Source organism: Salmo trutta, chromosome 4, assembly GCF_901001165.1.
Source record: "Salmo trutta chromosome 4, fSalTru1.1, whole genome shotgun sequence".
NCBI lineage: Eukaryota > Metazoa > Chordata > Actinopteri > Salmoniformes > Salmonidae > Salmo > Salmo trutta.
The window spans coordinates 62,026,458-62,041,131 of record NC_042960.1 but is presented as its reverse complement, the minus strand read 5'-3'; the positions used below and the strand labels follow the sequence as shown (position 1 = coordinate 62,041,131).

Below are 14,674 nucleotides of genomic sequence, written 5' to 3'. Positions count from 1 at the left end.
GTAGCTACTGGTCAGGCCACACAGTGTTAACCAGCTGTCTAATCCCCCTTCACTCACCATCAGCATATTGCTAGCTTAAAGTAGCCTCTTCAGTTCTAAGGACAAGCTGCTAGATGTTACTTAACTAGTTCAATAGCTGGACAAGCTGCTAGCTGTTACTTAACTAGTTCAATAGCTGGACAAGCTGCTAGCTGTTACTTAACTAGTTCAATAGCTGGACAAGCTGCTAGCTGTTAGTTAACTAGTTCAATAGCTGGACAAGCTGCTAGCTGTTACTTAACTAGTTCAATAGCTGGACAAGCTGCTAGCTGTTACTTAACTAGTTCAATAGCTGGACAAGCTGCTACTTAACTAGTTCAATAGCTGGACAAGCTGCTAGCTGTTACTTAACTAGTTCAATAGCTTCCCTGTTGTTCATAGGTGGATGTACAGCACATGCTTGCCCACACCCTCACACACACTGTCTTGTACAGCTAACCTTCTGGGGACACACAATTCAGTCCTATTCAAAATCGTATTTTCTCTAAACCTAACCCTAACCCATAGTCTTACTTTAACCCTAAAACTAACACTAGCTCCTAACCCTAACCCTTAACGTAATTCTAAACCTAACACTAAATCTAACAACCATAAACCCCGTAGAAATAGCATTTGACCTCATGGGGACCAACAAAATGTCCCCAGTTGATCAAATTGTTGTTTGTTTACTAGTCTTGTGGGGACTTCTGGTCTCCACAAGAATATTTAAAACACTGACACACCATCTGCTACTCTGTAACTTTCAAATAACTGCTCTGTCTTTTCAGACCAATATAAGAATGTGCAGACGCGGAACTACACAGAGCCTGGTCTCCAATAACAGCCCTAACCACAGCCTCTTCACTGTAACAAGAATGCTGAGTGGGACATTCAGTGCACTGTGTGACCGTCACACCTCCACTGCTCACCCTGGGCAAGTCTCTCTCCCTCCTCCTCCTCAAAAATAGCCTGTAGTCCCAGACAGGAAGGCTAACAATAGCAGCAGTCCTCTTCTTCCTCTCCCCAGCCTCTCAGACAAGCTGGCCTTTTTTTGTCCCTTCTATTTAAATCCATTATATTCCAGATCAGCCTGGGGCACGTCCCAAATGGGACCCTATTCCCTACATAGGGCTCTGGTCAAAAGTAGTGCACTATCAAAAGTAGTGGACTATGTAGGGACCAAGGTGCCAATGGTAGGTAGCCCTGGGCTCTAAACTGAGAACAAAAACGCAAACTCTCACATAGAAATACGTTTACCTCCAATAAACACTTAGAATGACTGCATGACTCGTTAAAATATGTTCCGGAATCCACCATGTTGAATAGTTTCTACTCGTCTGCATAATGGAAATGAAGATTGGAACTGTTTAGGATGTGAATATTGGGTTTAAAAAATGTTGCCTGGTCCCAATTCAGTTTGTGTTGCCTTGACAACTACTATTGATTGACTAGGGCCATAGGAGTCAGCTAGACAAAACAAACATGTAATTCCAGAACAGCAGGCATTTGAGGACAAAAAGCTTATTCGACTGAAATAAAAATCTATCAATTTGTCAGTCAATCCTCCTCCATGAGTGGCATGTTGGATATGAGAGCAAACAGAGGAAAGACGAAGGTTTAGCCAACACACATAACGAGGTATGAGCAATGAGATCATATAAGAAGGAGAGAACAGACTAAATGGAGTGACCAAGACACATCAGTCTCCAAACAAGCATGCTCCAAACAATAACAACCATATACACACTGTTGTGGTATATATTTCCTATTGTCTGGCAAATGACATGGCAAAAGCAGTAACTGTAGGACAAGTGGTTGAGAGGCCAGTACCTATTTATGAGTGGACGGTGCACTTGTGTTTCATTGGATGACCTCGCACACTCACAGGGGTCCCAGCGAGGCAGCCCACCAATAGGAACAAGAGAGGGAACAGAATTCAGCGAATAGGGGACAGGGGGTCACCAGCCTCCTAGCTAGGTTGGTTGGCTCCACAGTGGAGGGGAGGGGTGGGAAAGGGAGGTTCTAACCATGAAATATTTTGGGGATGAAATAGTAGTACTAACTCACTGTAGTGTTGCATGGTTGCAGCACAAACAAACGGACAAGAGAACAGACACACAGGCCTGTTCTACCTCTAGGGTGGTCTCTAGCAGGGTAACTAGGGTTACAGGTATTGACCGGGGGAGGGGGCACTACTCCTGACATTCTCACAACTCTTCTATGGCACCAACAGAATTTTGGAACAGAGAGTAGAAAACACAAGCAAGCCATTCTCTATGGGACTCCGGCTATCTCCCTCACACACACACACACACACACACACACACACACAGCAGTGTGACAGAATACATGAGTTCAGCAGCTCAATATAACCTGTCTTTGATAAGGGCTTGGAGCAGATTACCGAGCCATTCCAGGGTCACTTCCAACCTGGCCAGCCCAGAGTTAACAGTAAACAACAACCATCAGTCTACAACAAACAACCATCAACAGTATAACAACATCCATAGACAGTAAACAACAACCATAAACAGTAAACAACAACACCGCCAGATGAAAAACAACAGGACAACCGGATAGCAGTGCTCCTAGGGTCCCAAAATTCCCAGGTTCTCTCGAAATCCTGGTGGGAAGATTCCCAGAATCAGGAGGGAATAAGCAGTAAAATCAGGAAAGTTAGCAGAATTTTCCAACCCTACTGACAGCAGTGTTCCTCAACTCTGGACTGTCCTTGGGTAACACCAAGACTGCACAATTTTGTTCCAGCCCAGCACAAGCACACCTCGTTCAAATAATGAAGGGTTACATGATTAGGAATAAAATAGAATCAGGTGTGATGGGGTAGAGTTGAGGAACACTGCCTTGGGGACTCAACAGGTTTGACCTGCGGGGGTCTGGGTTGGGAGGAAACATTGACTCAACATTGAATCAATGCCAACAGCCAGAGGGGCAGGAGAGACTGGCATACAGTCAAGAGACTGAAACCTAAACCCTCATTGACTCAGCATGACAAAAGAGGCAAGGCTGTATGTAGTGTGGAAAGAAAACGTCACAGAACCACACTGGCTTCCTGTGGGAATGAAACCACTAGCAGAGAATATTAGAGAAAGATGTGCTTAATCTAGAACCAGATATACAGCTAGAAGCTCAGCCTCTGTCACCGATATAACTCTGTCATAGCAGGTAGGATGTCCTAAAATGTACACCGTGTTCTAGGTCTGTAGAGAAAACCGATGGTTGGAGACAAGGCATTGTGGAGAAAATAGCTTTCTTTGGTGGGAGTATTTTTTCAAGAAATGTAGTGTCTTCATTTAATAGACAAGCATATTACAAAGTGATCAATACAGAAAATCATCAATAGCCAATATCTGATTGGATTATTATCCAGGATACAGGATATTAGCAATCCTTGATTGAGAGAATTCTTCTTGTGGGCATAGTGACCTCACGGTGATGCACTGCCTGTAAGCCAGCAGTTAGTCAAATAGCAGTCAATATGAAGCAGAGAACCGATCATATTCAGTCCATTTGTGTCAGTCCACAAAATGCTAGTGTTAAGTAAATGCAAAACAAATGGCTGTATTTTTAACAGTAGGCATAAATATTAACCTGTGAAACATACAACATAAAGCCATAGAACACTTAATTAGATATAAAGGAAAAAAATCATATAAAGATTGCCTAAAAGTGTTGAGGTAAACTCTGGGTCGTACCTTGAAGGCGTACTTGCGGATGATGTGGTCTTCAGGCTCCACGGCTGAGATGACATAGCTGGGCAGAGGAATACTACCCAGGACTGCCTCTTCCCTACTGTCTGTTAGGGGAGAGAGAGAGGGAGAGATAGAGAGAGATGAAGGGCAGAGGAATACTACCCAGGACTGCCTCTTCCCTACTGTCTGTTAGGGGAGAGAGAGAGATGAAGGGCAGAGGAATACTACCCAGGACTGCCTCTTCCCTACTGTCTGTTAGGGGAGAGAGAGAGATGAAGGGCAGAGGAATACTACCCAGGACTGCCTCTTCCCTACTGTCTGTTAGGGGAGAGAGAGATGAAGGGCAGAGGAATACTACCCAGGACTGCCTCTTCCCTACTGTCTGTTAGGGGAGAGAGAGATGAAGGGCAGAGGAATACTACCCAGGACTGCCTCTTCCCTACTGTCTGTTAGGGGAGAGAGAGGGAGAGATAGAGAGAGATGAAGGGCAGAGGAATACTACCCAGGACTGCCTCTTCCCTACTGTCTGATGCAGAGAGAGAGAGATGAAGGGCAGAGAAATGTCACTTACGGCCCACTAATAACATTTCCCTCCTCCACCACTATAATCCCCCCCCCCCCCCACATGGCAGAAAAACCTGTCAATCACCCCTGTCCCTTTCATAGCACTCCTCCATACCGCCAAAACACTAAATCTCTCTCTGCCCATCCAGTTGGCATGGCCCGTTCATACCACTAAATCTCTCTCTGCCCATCCAGTTGGCATGGCCCGTTCATACCACTAAATCTCTCTCTGCCCATCCAGTTGGCATGGCCCGTTCATACCACTAAATCTCTCTCTGCCCATCCAGTTGGCATGGCCCGTTCATACCACTAAATCTCTCTCTGCCCATCCAGTTGGCATGGCCCGTTCATACCACTAAATCTCTCTCTGCCCATCCAGATGGCATGGCCCGTTCATACCACTAAATATCTCTCTGCCCATCCAGTTGGCATGGCCCGTTCATACCACTAAATCTCTCTCTGCCCATCCAGTTGGCATGGCCCGTTCATACCACTAAATCTCTCTCTGCCCATCCAGTTGGCATGGCCAGTTCATACCACTAAATCTCTCTCTGCCCATCCAGTTGGCATGGCCCGTTCATACCACTAAATATCTCTCTGCCCATCCAGTTGGCATGGCCCGTTCATACCACTAAATATCTCTCTGCCCATCCAGTTGGCATGGCCCGTTCATACCACTAAATCTCTCTCTGCCCATCCAGTTGGCATGGCTGGTTCCCGTCCGGCATCAGTTATTGTCATGCCACTATGTGACCATTCTGAATCCAGAGCCTGGTCATATCTTTAGTAACTCACAACTCTCATGGGGAGTGTTTCCACCGCTGTACACTAGAATTTGTGTGTGTGGGGGGGTGGGTGTGTGTGTGGGGGTGGGTGCGTGCGCGCGTTGCTGGATTAAAGAGTAATTGGTTAAAAATACATTCAAGGAGCTTTGGAGGAGACATTCCCCATATGGGGCCTCCGGCCAGCTCTTTTATCTGCCCCTTACACAAATACACAAACACACTGCAGAGGCTTTGCAGACCAGACCTGTCTGGGACAATGAGGATAGATTACATCCTAGCAGGACACTGGGGGAGTGACACAACATCCTCACATTTAACCCACCACACGTGAGAAAGAGATATGGAAAGGGACAGGAAAGGGACAGGAAAGGGAGAGAGAGAGAGAGAGGGGGAGAGAGGGGGAGCCTCCGAATTTGCAGCCCAAATAAATGCTTCAGAGTTCAAGTAACAGACACATCTCAACATCAACTGTTCGGAGGACACTGCTTGAATCAGGCCTCCATAGTCGAATTGCTACAAAGAAACCACTACTAAAGGACACCAATAAGAATAAGAGACTTGCTTGGGCCAAGAAACCCGAGCAATGGACATTAGACCGGTAGAAATTTGTCCAAATTTGAGATTTTTGGTCCCAATCACTGTCTTTGTGAGACGCGGTGTGGGTTAAAGGATGATGTCCGAAAGTGTATTTCCCACCATAAAGCATGGAGGAGTAGGTGTGATGGTGCTTTTCTGGTGACACTGTCTGTGATTTATTTAGAATTCAAGGCCCACTTAACCAGCATGGCTACCACAGCATTCTGAAGCAATACCATCTGGTTTGGGCTTAGTGGGACTATCATTTGTTTTTCAACAGGACAATGACGCAACACACCTCCAGGCTGTGTAAGGGCTATTTTACCAAGAATTAGAGGGATGTCGTGCTGCATCAGATGACCTGGCCTTCACGATCCCCCGACCTCAACCAAATTGAGATGGTTTGGGATGAGTTGGACTGCAGAGTGAAGGAAAAGCAGCCACAAGTGCTCAGGATATGTGGGAACTCCTTCAAGACTGTTGGAAAAGCATTCCAGGTGAAGCTGGTTGAGAGAATGCCCAAAGTGTGCAACGCTGTCATCAAGGCAAAGGGTGGCTATTTGAAGAATCTCAAATATATTTAGATTTGTTTAACACAGTTTTTATGTCTTCACTATTATTCTACAATGTAGAATAATAGTAAAAATAATGAAAAACCTTTGAATGAGTAGGTGTTCTAAAACTTTTGACCAGTAGTGTAAGTATTCAGACCTTTAATTCAGTACTTTGCTTTAGCAGCGATTACAGCCTCGAGTCTGCTTGGATATGACGCTACAAGCTTGGCACACTTGTATTTGGGGAGTTTCTCCCATTCTTCTCTGAAGATCCTCTAAAGATTTGTCCGGTTGGATGGGGAGTGTCGCGACACAGCTTTTTTCAGGTCTCTCCAGAGACGTTCGATCAGGTTCAAGTCCGGCTCTGGCTGGGCCACTCAAGGACATTCAGAGACCTGTCCCGAAGCCACTCCTGCATTGTCTTCGCTGTGTGCTTAGGGTCGTTGTCCTGTTGGAAGGTGAACCTTCGGTCCAGAGCACTCTGAAACAGGTTTTCATCAAGGATCGCTTGATGTACTTTGCTCCGTTAATCTTGCCCTCAATCCTGACTGGTCTCCCAGTCCCTGCCGCTGAAAAACATCCAAACAGCATGATGCTGCCACCACCATGCTTCACCAAAGGGATGGTGCCAGGTTTTCTCCAGACGTGACGCTTGGGATTCAGGCTAAAGAGTTCAATCTTGGTTTCATCAGACCATCAGTTCATCAGTCTGGGAGTCCTTTAGGTGCATTTTGGCAAACTCTGAGTAGGCTATCATGTGCCTGTTACTGAGGAGTGGCTTCCGTCTGGCCACTCTACCATAAAGGCCTGATTGGTGGAGTGCTGCAGAGATGGGAGAACCTTCCGGAAGGACAACCATCTCCACAGAGGAACTCTGGGGCTCTTTCAGAGTGACCATCGGGTTCTTGGTCACCTCCCTGACCAAGGCCCTTCACCCCCGATTGCTCAGTTTGGCCGGGTGGCCAGCTCTAGGAAGAGTCTTTGTGGTTCCAAACTTCTTCCATTTAAGAATGATGGAGGTGACTTTTTTTCTTGGGGACCTTCAATGCCGCAGACATGTTTTGGTACCCTTCCCCAGATCTGGGCCTCGAAACAATCCTGTCTCGGAGCTCTACGGACAATTCCTTCAACCTCATGGCTTGGCTTTAGCTCTGACATGCACTGTCAACTGTGGGACTTATATAGACAGGTGTGTGCCTTTCCAAATCATGTCCAATCAATTGAATTTACCACAGGTGGACTCCAATCAAGTTGTAAAAACAGCTTAAGGATGATCAATGGAAACAGGACACCCCTGAGTCTCATAGCAAAGGATCTGAATACTTATGTAAATAAGGTTTTTCTGTTTTTCATTTTAATAACTTAGCAAAAATGTCTAAAAACCGGTTTTCGCTTTGTCATTATGAGGTATTGTGTGTAGATTGATGATGACAAATATTCAGTTAATCAATTTTCGAATAAGGCTGTAACGTAACAAAATGAGGAAAAAGTTGAGGGGTCTGAATACTTTCCGAATGCACTGTAAAGCCATAGCAAGTGAGTTTCTTCAATAACAAATTATGATCAATAACATCAAAGTCTGCAGTGAAATCTAACAATAGCGCTCCAACTATCTTATTATTTCTTTTAGCCAATCATCAGTCATCTGAGTCATTGCAGTACAAGTTGAGAACCTTTCCCTATATGCATGGTGAAAGTAAGTAGTTAACTTGTTCTCTGAAAAATGTCATTTTATTTGTTCAAACACAATTCTCTCCAGTTTGCTAAGAACAGGGAGCAAATGGATTTGGCGGGAAAAAGCGTCCTTCCACGCCTGTGTACACACACACTCCTTTAGGCTTAGGTTAAAACTTCTTAAGGCTTGGGGGCAGTATTTGGAAGTTCGGATGACTGACGAGCCCAAAGTAAACTGCCTGTTACTCAGGCCCAGAAGCTAGGATATGCATATATTTATATATATATATTGGTAGCATTGGATAGAAAACACTCTGACGTTTCTAAAACTGTTAAAATAATGTCTGTGAGTATAACAGAACTGATATGGCAGATATTTTTTATTTTTTTGGTCAAAGTCCATTCAAACGCTTGTTTATGGGATATTCAAAGGAATTCCTCCCAGATTGCAGATCCTATGGCTTCCACTAGATGTCAACAGTCTTTAGAAAGGGTTTCAGGCTTGTTTTTTGAAGAATGAGTTAGTAGTGGATGAGGGCGCGCAATTTGTTATTTATCTCCGGTAATTTGATCATTTATTTACATATTAGGGTACCTGAGGATTGATTAGAAACATTGTTTGACTTGTTTGGGCGAAGTTTACTGGTAACTTTTGGGATTCCTTTGTCTGCATGTTGAACGAGTGGAACGGGTGGATTACTGAATGAAATGCTGGTGTATGCGGGGCACTGTCCTGAGATAATCACATGGTATGCTTTCGCCGTAAAGCCTTTCTGAAATCTGACAAAGGGGTTGGATTAACAAGAAGTTAAGCTTTTAAACTATGTAAGACACTTGTATTTTCATGAATGTTTAATGTTACGATTTTTGTATTTTGAATTTCGCCCTCTGCAATTTCACCGGATGTTGTCGAGGTGGGTCGCTAGCGTCCCACCTAGCTCAAATTAAAGACTGAGCAAGTATGGGTGGCAATACAGTCTGCTACCATTCTCAATAGTTTCCCCATCTAGGTAGTCTATACCTGGAGGCTTATCATTATTGCTGGATAACAACTTCAATGAACGATGCAGTTTTCTGCCCATTATATCATTTAAGGTACTCCATCTGCACAGTTTAGCTCTGTACTGAAAGTGCTCCATCTTGAAAACTGGACTGCTGGCATGCACAATTTTCTGGAAATGTATTACCAGTGCGCTATTCAACAAAAGACTAAAGATCGTTTTTGAGTTAACTATCCCTTTAATAGGTACTGTAAATACATAGCCTGGGTGTCTGTTTTTGCTCTATTGCCAACTTCCTTGTCACTCATTTGGTATTACAATGAGTGACAAGGAGTTGGCGATAGATCACAAGCAGACTGGCACACAGGCTAGTATGTACCTGATTAATTCAGGAACATACAACCCATTCTGTGCTCACACCTTGGTGCCAAGTCAGTGCCACAGAAACAGAGCTATAAAGTCATCAAGTCTACACTTAAATACCAGGTCAAATTCCCTCCTAGAGCACGCACACAATCGTCTCACCTTTGTAGTAGAACAGGCAGTAGTCAGCCAACACAAACCACTTCCTCTTCCAAAGCCTCATCCCAGAGCTGTCCTGAAAAAGAAAGAGAGTTTATTGGCCTGCTACGTCTGTCATTGCTTTTTAAAAAAAAAAATGTTTAAAAACTTTCACAGCCAGGGGAATGAGGGAAGCAGATGGAAGAGAAAACCCACTTCAAAACAGCTCTAATCAAAAGTAGTGCACAACATAGGGAATAGGGCGCTATTTGGGAGGAAGACAGAGTGAGAACAGTCTACAAATAGACTTGTACAATACGATCCATACACCCAGCACGATATGGGCAAAAAAAATCTTTAATTGCAATTTTATGACCAAATATTGCGATATTAATCAAAACACTTGGGTGACTGGAATCATAGAAATAGAATGATTTATATGAAGAAGCGAAGTTGAAAGTAGTTCTTGTTTGTAGCAATCTGTTGACTGCGTTTTACCTAACAGAACAGCATGCAAACGTATAACCTTAGTGGCTAACAGAGAAGGAGGAGGAACTGTACTGCTTGAGTGACAGGGGGCAGAGCTTGCTGTGTGTGGGAAGAAGCCATAAGAGGAGAGAGGGAGAATCTCTTGCGATATGGATATTGTCAGTATTGCAATTTCAATGTGAATTCAATTAATTGTGCAGCCCTACACCCAGATATCAGTTTATCCAATCTCTGTTGTCTTACAAACACCCATCAACTAACGAGCTCTATCTTATATTTCACACTATCAGCCAATCAGTGTTGTCCTACAAACACCTATCAACCAATGAGCTCTATCCTATACGTCCCACTACCAACCAATCAGTATTGTCCTTCAGACACCTATCAACCAATGAGCTCTATTCTGCTTGTGTCAAGCAACCCAACGCATGCCCATGTGATGTGTCCATGACCCTATGATAGACAGCAACAAATAAGTGTGTGTGTGTGTATGTACGTGTGTACAAGGGTGTATGTGTACATGTGTGTGTTTCTCACCTGTTTGTAGAGCCATCCTCTCACCACCACTGGGACGTTGGGGTTCCTCTTGATGGACTGCTCTCGCTTCCCAAAATGTAGCACCCTCCCACTGGACCTGGAGCCCTATAGGACACACACATCCATAGTGGTTAGTTATCTCACCCTCCCACTGGACCTGGAGCCCTATAAGACACACACATCCATAGTGGTTGGTTATCTCACCCTCCCACTGGACCTGGAGCCCTATAGGACACACACATCCATAGTGGTTGGATATCTCACCCTCCCACTGGACCTGGAGCCCTATAAGACACACACATCCATAGTGGTTGGTTATCTCACCCTCCCACTGGACCTGGAGCCCTATAGGACACACACATCCATAGTGGTTGGATATCTCACCCTCCCACTGGACCTGGAGCCCTATAGGACACACACATCCATAGTGGTTGGTTATCTCACCCTCCCACTGGACCTGGAGCCCTATAGGACACACATCCATAGTGGTTGGTTATCTCACCCTCCCACTGGACCTGGAGCCCTATAGGACACACACATCCATAGTGGTTGGATATCTCACCCTCCCATTGGACCTGGAGCCCTATAGGACACAGTCTATAGTGGTAGTTGTATAACAGTCTATAGTGGTAGTGATAATTAGCTGTATAAACAGTCTATAGTGGTAGTGATAATTAGCTGTATAACAGTCTATAGTGGTAGTTGTATAACAGTCTATAGTGGTAGTGATAATTAGCTGTATAACAGTCTATAGTGGTAGTTGTATAACAGTCTATAGTGGTAGTGATAATTAGCTGTATAACAGTCTATAGTGGTAGTGATAATTAGCTGTATAACTGTCTATAGGGGTAGTTGTATAACAGTCTATAGTGGTAGTGATAATTAGCTGTATAACAGTCTATAGTGGTAGTGATAATTAGCTGTATAACTGTCTATAGGGGTAGTTGTAAAACAGTCTATAGTGGTAGTGATAATTAGCTGTATGACAGTCTATAGTGGTAGTGATAATTAGCTGTATAACAGTCTATAGTCGTATTGATAATTAGCTGTATAACAGTCTATAGTGGTAGTGATAATTAGCTGTATAACTGTCTATAGGTGTAGCTGTATGACAGTCTATAGTGGTAGTGATAATTAGCTGTATAACAGTCTATAGTGGTAGTGATAATTAGCTGTATAAGTCTATAGTGGTAGTGATAATTAGCTCTATAACAGTCTATAGTGGTAGTGATAATTAGCTGTATAACTGTCTATAGGGGTAGCTGTATGACAGTCTATAGTGGTAGTGATAATTAGCTGTATAACAGTCTATAGGGGTAGGTGTATAACAGTCTATAGTGGTAGTGATAATTAGCTGTATAACAGTCTATAGTGGTAGTGATAATTAGCTGTATAACAGTCTATAGAGGTAGTGATAATTAGCTATAGGGGTAGTTGTATAACAGTCTATAGTGGTAGTGATAATTAGCTGTATAAACAGTCTATAGTGGTAGTGATAATTAGCTGTAAAACAGTCTATAGTGGTAGTGATAATTAGCTGTATAACTGTCTATAGGGGTAGTTGTATAACAGTCTATAGTGGTAGTGATAATTAGCTGTATGACAGTCTATGGGGTAGTGATAATTAGCTGTATAACAATCTATAGTGGTAGTGATAATTAGCTGTATAACAGTCTATAGGGGTAGTTGTAAAACAGTCTATAGTGGTAGGGATAATTAGCTGTATAACAGTCTATAGTGGTAGTGATAATTAGCTGTATAACAGTCTATAGTGGTAGTGATAATTAGCTGTATAACAGTCTATAGTGGTAGTGATAATTAGCTCTATAACAGTCTATAGTGGTAGTGATAATTTGCTGTATAACAGTCTATAGGGGTAGTTGTAAAACAGTCTATAGTGGTAGTGATAATTAGCTGTATAACAGTCTATAGTGGTAGTGATAATTAGCTGTATAACAGTCTATAGTGGTAGTGATAATTAGCTGTATAACAGTCTATAGGGGTAGTGATAATTAGCTCTATAACAGTCTATAGTGGTAGTGATAATTAGCTGTATAACAGTCTATAGTGGTAGTGATAATTAGCTGTATAACAGTCTATAGGGGTAGTTGTAAAACAGTCTATAGTGGTAGTGATAATTAGCTGTATAACAGTCTATAGTGGTAGTGATAATTAGCTGTATAACAGTCTATAGTGGTAGTGATAATTAGCTGTATAACAGTCTATAGTGGTAGTGATAATTAGCTGTATAACAGTCTATAGGGGTAGTGATAATTAGCTCTATAACAGTCTATAGGGGTAGTGATAATTAGCTGTATAACAGTCTATAGTGGTAGTGATAATTAGCTGTGTGTAACAGTCTATAGGGGTAGTGATAATTAGCTGTATAACAGTCTATAGTGGTAGTGATAATTAGCTGTGTATAACAGTCTATAGTGGTAGTGATAATTAGCTGTATAACAGTCTATAGTGGTAGTGATAATTAGCTGTATGACAGTCTATAGGGGTAGTGATAATTAGCTGTATAACAGTCTATAGGGGTAGTGATAATTAGCTCTATAACAGTCTATAGTGGTAGTGATAATTAGCTCTATAACAGTCTATAGTGGTAGTGATAATTAGCTCTATAACAGTCTATAGTGGTAGTGATAATTAGCTGTATAACAGTCTATAGGGGTAGTGATAATTAGCTGTACAACAGTCTATAGTGGTAGTGATAATTAGCTGTATAACAGTCTATAGTGGTAGTGATAATTAGCTCTATAACAGTCTATAGTGGTAGTGATAATTAGCTCTATAACAGTCTATAGTGGTAGTGATAATTAGCTCTATAACAGTCTATAGTGGTAGTGATAATTAGCTCTATAACAGTCTATAGTGGTAGTGATAATTAGCTCTATAACAGTCTATAGTGGTAGTGATAATTAGCTGTATAACAGTCTATAGGGGTAGTGATAATTAGCTCTATAACAGTCTATAGTGGTAGTGATAATTAGCTCTATAACAGTCTATAGTGGTAGTGATAATTAGCTCTATAACAGTCTATAGTGGTAGTGATAATTAGCTCTATAACAGTCTATAGTGGTAGTGATAATTAGCTCTATAACAGTCTATAGGGGTAGTGATAATTAGCTGTGTGTAACAGTCTGAATTTGGGTGATTTTATTTGGGCCCCCAAGTGTTTTTTCCTCTTCTTTGTTGTCATTGTTGAACACAAAAGATCATAAAAACACCAGAAAATCAGCTCCAAGAAATTTTAATTTAGGAAATCTGTTCCCAAGTATTCCCATGCATAATAGAGACATGATTGAATACAAATGTAAGCAAGTTTTGAAATTATGTTTTAGTCAAATATTAGATATGTTTGGGCTTCTTGCGGTCAATTTGAGGTATAAAATATATTTGTAATTATGTTCCCGCCCCCCGACCATCCGCTAAAGAAAAAATTATCCTGTGGCTGAATCTAGTTGATGATCCCTGGTCTACAGCAATAATGAACATAGTTACAGCTGAACATGTTAGATGTAGCTGTCAATAGGATGGCTGACTGGAGGCCCTCTCGGTGTGTGTGTGAACCTGTCCACAGGTGAGGATCGATCTAACAGCCATTAGTGAGACACAGCTGCGGGGTAAGGGCCATGAACCAATCACACGCACGCAGGCACACACCGCATCGCCTGGGCACGGTAGACACTACCAACCAACAGACCCAACGTATTCATGGAGACAATACCTGCACGCAGGCCTGTATACACTCACATTCTCCTACACACAAGCACCAGCCGTAAGTCACACATACAGTGAGGGGGAAAAGTATTTGATCCCCTGCTGATTTTGTACATTTGCCCACTGACAAAGAAATTATCAGTCTATAATTTTAATGGTAGGTTTATTTGAACAGTGAGAGACAGAATAACAACAACAAAAAATCCAGAAAAACGCATGTCAAAAATGTTATAAATTGATTTGCATTTTAATGAGGGAAATAAGTATTTGACCCCCTCTCAATCAGAAAGATTTCTGGCTCCCAGGTGTCTTTTATACAGGTAACGAGCTGAGATTAGGAGCACACTCTTAAAGGGAGTGCTCCTAATCTCAGTTTGTTACCTGTATAAAAGACACCTGTCCACAGAAGCAATCAATCAATCAGATTCCAAACTCTCCACCAAGGCCAAGACCAAAGAGCTCTCCAAGGATGTCAGGGACAAGATTGTAGACCTACACAAGGCTGGAATGGGCTACAAGACCATTGCCAAGCAGCTTGG

At 42.6% G+C, this 14,674-nt stretch overlaps 1 protein-coding gene across 9 annotated transcripts in view; it reads right to left on the bottom strand.

Moving 5' to 3' along the window:
* The window catches only part of LOC115192794 (pleckstrin homology domain-containing family A member 7), a 173,833-nt gene that overhangs the window by 42,443 nt on the left and 116,716 nt on the right, over window positions 1-14,674 (bottom strand). For 8 of the 9 annotated variants that reach the window (XM_029751651.1, XM_029751653.1, XM_029751652.1 and 5 more), the window contains exons 6-8: window positions 10,410-10,514; window positions 9,408-9,480; window positions 3,732-3,832 (exon numbers count right to left, since the gene is read on the bottom strand). In XM_029751651.1, the coding sequence (XP_029607511.1) occupies window positions 3,732-3,832; window positions 9,408-9,480; window positions 10,410-10,514 (279 nt within the window). Of the gene's footprint in view, window positions 1-3,731; window positions 3,833-4,967; window positions 5,073-9,407; window positions 9,481-10,409; window positions 10,515-14,674 lie in introns of those variants that run through there. The other variant, XM_029751660.1, reaches the window with a different exon arrangement.